Source organism: Lactuca virosa, chromosome 6 (genome assembly GCF_052849685.1).
Source record: "Lactuca virosa cultivar CGN04683 chromosome 6, Lactuca_virosa_CGN04683_v6, whole genome shotgun sequence".
Classification (NCBI taxonomy): domain Eukaryota; kingdom Viridiplantae; phylum Streptophyta; class Magnoliopsida; order Asterales; family Asteraceae; genus Lactuca; species Lactuca virosa.
This window is the reverse complement of record NC_136431.1, coordinates 61,706,904-61,712,771: the sequence shown is the minus strand read 5'-3', so window position 1 is coordinate 61,712,771 and position 5,868 is coordinate 61,706,904. Positions and strand designations below refer to the sequence as shown.

The 5,868-nt window shown below is 37.8% G+C and overlaps 1 protein-coding gene across 1 annotated transcript; it reads right to left on the bottom strand.

The window, feature by feature from the left end:
* Window positions 1-2,827: 2,827 nt before the first annotated feature.
* Window positions 2,828-4,895, bottom strand: LOC145122295 (alpha/beta-Hydrolases superfamily protein). The gene is made up of 2 exons (XM_079057919.1): window positions 4,175-4,895; window positions 2,828-3,230 (listed from the first exon to the last, which is right to left on the bottom strand). The coding sequence occupies exons 1-2, from the start codon at window positions 4,864-4,866 to the stop codon at window positions 2,924-2,926; spliced, it is 999 nt and encodes a 332-aa protein (XP_078914045.1). The 5' UTR covers window positions 4,867-4,895; the 3' UTR covers window positions 2,828-2,923.
* Window positions 4,896-5,868: the final 973 nt, after the last annotated feature.

The following is a 5,868-nucleotide window of genomic DNA, read 5'->3' as shown; positions in this document are numbered from 1 at the left end:
CGGAGAGAAGTGAAAGGAAAGTTAAACATTTTGTTCTTTCTCTCCAAATCCGTCCAAATCAGAAGGAAAGTTAGGAGGGAAAGTGATAATTCCATTTCCTTCCACTTCCCTCATTTAATGAAACTTGGGAGCACTAATTTCTTTTACTTTTCTCTCACTTCCATCCATTTCTTTTCTTTTCTCTCGTTAAGTTGAACTCGGGAACGGGGTCTAAGTGTTAAGGGAACGGAAATACATCATTAGATGCGATTAAAAAGGTATATAACTCAACAAACCTGATAGAAAAAGTTCCAAAACAGAAAATCCCGTTATTAACAGGTTTTAGGCGAACTAGAGGCTGCTAGAGACAGCTCCGGCCTCCACATCGTTGATAACGAGCCATGGATGATACAAGGGGAGGAATAACACGTTGAACGTACCTCAAATTGGTCTGTAGAAGGAAGAAACGAGCTCACAATCACTTTTCTTTTCGTGAAACCCTAATTGACACTCACTCTTTCACAACCACATGTCTCTCGGGATTATAAGCTAAAAGGGAAGAGAAAGGTTCGATCGGTTAATGGGAATGTTATGCAGGACGTTAGGAACAAAAACTTTCAAAGGGATCGAGATTTAATGGCCTAAAAGTGGTAAACTGACATCTCGTGAGACCTTAGTCGCTGCCTCCATCAACAAAACAACCAACTTCTTCTTTTTGACATATTTGCGTCGCTGCCTCCATCAACAAGACAACCAGCTTCTTCTTTTTGACATATTTGGTCCTTCAGGTTTGGCATACGTAGGGGCTCTACTCTAATTTCGATTTATCTAATCAAAAATGATTTCTGAAAATTAAAATTTAAACCCTTGAACTATTATTATTATTATTATTATTATTATTATTATTGTTATTATTATTATTATTATTATTATTATTATTATTATTATTATTATAATAATAATAATAATAATAATAAAGTTTAGAAAACAAGAATGCAAAACAAAATAACCAAAATAACTCTTTGATTAATCGGAAACTAACTCAAAACCGATGATTTACAATCTGTTCTCATAATCATAAACTCGATTATAGACAGGTATATATAGCCTAACATACCAACTTGTATTGGACTAGGAAACTTATGACCAACTTGTCATAAACTATATTGCTTGGTCTCCAAGTCCTCATCGACTTAGGATTCCAACAATCACCCCCGAATCTCTAAATCTTTCTAGAGAATTCTTCAACCCTAATCCGTATTTAAAATACGGGCTCGTCGTTGTCGTCACATTCCGAAAAATCACCTTCTTGTAATTTTGGAGTCGTTCCGGACATTCAGAGGCAAAGTGACCTGGTTTGTCACACCGAAAACAAATCATCTTAGATCGGTCTTTTTCTTATTTTTCCGATTTTTATCACAACAACAATTACAATTTTTGCAATTGTTGGAATTGGGTTGAGTTAAATCGGAATTGGACTTGTGGTGATTGGGCTTACCCATTTGTGATACCTGATTTCATGATTTAGGCCCACTTGACCCGTCAGACCCATTAAGCCTATTCACATTATTAGACCCGTTAGGACCCTTCCCCTGCGATCCCTTCTGATACTTCAGATTCGTACTTCCACCATGGTCGGCGAACAGAACCTTCGTCTGATCCTTCTTGCCAATGTCCTCCTCCCTAATCCGTTCTTCGTACGCCTTCAATCGCCCAACTACATCCTCGAATCGAACAATTTTTAGGTCTAAAACCTGTTCCAGCGAAGCCACTATGTGAATGAACTTCTCTCTCGGTAATGATTTGAGAAACTTCTTCACAAGCTTCGTCTCATCAATTACTTCTCCTAGGGCTGCCGATTTTCAGACTAATCCGGACAATTTTCCCGCAAAATCGTCAATCGATTCCGAGTCAGACATCTTCAATTGGTCGAATTCAGCCATCAAGGTTTGTAACCTAGCTTCCTTCACCCGATCAGTACCCACATGCGTGGCTTTGATTGCGTCCCGGAGCGTTTTTGCAGAATCCACATCAACAATTTGAATAATCAAGCTCTCCGGTATAGCTTGATAAATCAGCCCAATCGTCAGGTACTTCTTTTCTTCGTTTTCTTCTATTCCTGGATCAATTATGGTCCAGATCTTGTGAATTCTCAATACCACTTTCATCCTTAGTGACCAAACTGTGTAATTTGTTGAGTTCAGCATGGGACATGATACGGTGGTTGACCCAATCTCCTTCACTCTCACCAGAGGAGGCCCTGCACCATCTTCTACGTGTGACATATTGACCTAGCTCGTCAATAGGTAAACAACTCGATCTCTTAGCTTCTTAACTCAAGCTCTGATACCAATTAAATTTTAGAAAACAAGAATGCAAAACAAAATAACCAAAATAACTCTTTGATTAATCGGAAACTAACTCAAAACCGATGTTTTACAATCTGTTCTCATAATCATAAACTCGATTATAGACATGTATATATAGCCTAACATACCAACTTGTATTAGACTAGGAAACTTATGACCAACTTGCCATAAACTAGATTGCTTGGTCTCCAAGTCCTCAAGTAGTCATTTATTTGGTACCTCCCAAGGAGCAAGAACTGCCATTTTAACCCTTCTCCGGGGATTCCATCCACAAACCCAAAGTTTATGGCTGACTGATATGGCTCATCATCATTTAGCTATTTCATTTCTTTTTCTTATTGCTGGGCATATATAGAACTAATTTTGGGATTGGGCACAGTATGAAAGATCTTTTAAATGCACATATCCCTTCCGGAGGGCGATTGAACACTTGCATGTTGTTTTAGAGAAAGCATGAAAGCATTATATAACATATTCACTCATACGAAATGACCATTCTCACATGAAACAAAGATTTTTGGTACATAAAGCGAACGTCCAGCTCACTGCATGGAAACTAATCCTACCCAACTAGGTTAACTAGAATGTTCAACTGTGAAATCTTTAATTAGTTTAAAAACTGAATCTGAAACATCCGAATAAGGATCATTAGTAAAAAACCCATGTTGTTTGCCTTCGAATTCAATGTAGCATGCGGTTTTTCCAAGCTTCTTTAATCCATTCGCATATAATTTCACTCTATCCTTCATAATCTCATCTCCCCCGACGATTAAGAGTATTGGGTCAAGATTAATGGATTCAAGGCTTGGGCTTTTAGGTCCAAACGGGTTTGCAAATGGATGATCGGCTGTTATTCCCATCGGTAATGCCATCCTCCAAAACCTGTAATTTTCAATTTAGTTTTAAGAGCGTTTTCAAGAGTACGTAGCTTTTCATCCTATTAGGGCAAATAAGCTCTTCACTATAAAATAACACACCACTAAAAACCCCAAGTAAAAATCAATTAAAATAATACAAATTATTTGATAGCGTGAATCATGATAATGGATAATATGTCATTTAAATATGGATCATTCAAGAAATGCATAAATATTAAATGAAAAAGAGAAAGTCTACATCAAATCTTTATACCGAAAGAGACATGTTAGAGGACCCCATATCCCATCATATCCAATTACCAAAAATTAAAAGTCATTAAATACATGTAAACAAGCTGAAGATTCTGGTAATCAAGTCGAGAAAGAAAAACACATCATTGACTTTGAAAAAATATTCAAAATAGAGATACAAGCACTAGGCACATGCGCCAATATTTTAGAGGGCGAATTAAAAGATGGATGGCATGAAAGCTTAAAGTTATTTAGGTTGTTTAGAATCCATGAGTTTAATCCTAATGTGTATATGCACAAGGTTGATATACTCCCTTTGGTTATTAATTTGTTAATATGCTATTTGCTAGCTCGAAGTTAGAAGTGTATGTTTATTTATATACGAATGTCTTAAAACATGCAAATTACATAAAATTATTTATATAAAATACAATACGAATTTAAAAAAAAAAATAACTAAGTCAATTTGTAAAATTATACAAAAATATTTTGTTAAACGTTTTTCATAATAACTTTTAGATTAAATCCCCAACAACTCTTAGCCCAACATACCCTGTTTCTTGAAAAATTAGGAATACATTAATAAATATGTGATTAAGTTTTTAAAGTATGTTAACAAGATATTGTCATTAATTTGTACCAATCAAAAAATTTATTCTGTGGAAAAAAATAATACTAATAATGATTGATATGGGACGAGACTAGCATGAAACTTACGTGTCAAGAATATCCACGTTTAACCACTTTTCCGGCAAACCTTTCGCCTCCGAAATCGTCCTCTCCTTCCCACCAAAGAATGGCGCCAACATCACATAACCTCGTATCTTGACGGGCGTAAGCTCCGGCGAGCCGGATCCCAGCCGCACGGCCAAGTGGTGTGCTATGTTTCCACCGGAAGAGTCTCCGGTTATGAAAAAACGATCAAAGTCGAAAGACTCAACGGCATCACCAATCCACATATCAGCCGACTGATGACCATCTTTAGGGTTTATCGCCAGCGCTTGTAGCCACTTCAGAGCAACAAGAGAGTCATCCAAAGCTGCAGGGAGTCTATGCTCTGGTGCAAGACGGTAGTCAGGCGCCACCACAATGGCATGGAGTGCGGAGGAGAGGCGGAGGCAGCAGTTGTGGATATTTGGCCATGCAAACGACCCAACACAGAACCCACCACCGTGGAGGTAGTAAATGACGGGGAGTTTGGTGACGGAGGTGGTGGTGGATTTGGGTTTGTAGATGCGTAGGCGGAGGTCATGGAGTTTGTCGTAACAATAGTCTCTCCACACAACAGAACCGTCGTCTTTGACTTGGAAAGCAGTAAAGTCAATATTTTGGTGACGATGAATAGAACCGTCGCTAAAGATCTGAACAATGCCTTGACAGTCTTCAACAACATAAGGAAGAGACCCCATCTGTGTTTATTGAATAAGAGTTAATTACAAGAATCTGAATAGAGTATAAATAGAAGCTAGAAATTAAGGAGGCTGTGAGGAAAAAAGCTTTGAAGGGTATTGCAGTCATTTTACAAACATATTATTATGCATAGGAGTGTTGTGTAATGGTGTGATTGGTGAAATTTTGAATGGAACTTTGTTCGTTCGCAGCAATGATATCCAAATTGTCGTGTCATTTTCCAAAATAAGAAAGTAAGGCCGGTGGGTATCACGCCACCCTCCACCACCTATCACCATCTTCACCACTGTAACACATCTTCACACCATAACCTTAGAGAGAGAGAGAGATGTGGTTGGCTGAGAGGAATATCAACCGAGACCATGCCACTTCGGCTTAATGTGTCTCGGGATCACGAGAGAGAGAGAGAGAGAGAGAGAGAGAGAGAGAGAGAGAGAGAGAGAGAGAGAGAGATGTGGTTGGGTGAGAGGAATATCAACGGAGATCATGCCACTTCGACTTAGCGTATCTCGGGAATGGTGAGCACATCATCGTCGATGATCCACCATAGCATCACGCATGAGGCATAATACCCACACCCAATTAGAACCGACAATTCGTGTATTTGTGTCATAAAAACATGTCAGTCACGAATTTGTACAATACAAATAGACGAAGAGAAATAAACTTTATCTTAATTTTCAAGATGAATTCATGTAATGCCACTCACAAATTAGTGTATTCGTGTCTCGAATTGCTAGATCTTCACCCAATTGCCAGGGAAAGGTGCTCACTAAGAGTTTTTGATTTGTAAGGTATATGGGCAAACCTTTTGTGAACCATTTGGTGGAAGCTTGTTATTTTTTGTTTTATAAATAAACAAACATTGAAATATATATTGTTCATTTAGTTAAATGAATAAACACGAACAATAGTTTCATTCGTTTATTTACAGATATAAACCTTTATTTATGTTCGTGCTTGTTTACGTTCATTTATGGTTGCGAGTATTATTATTTTTC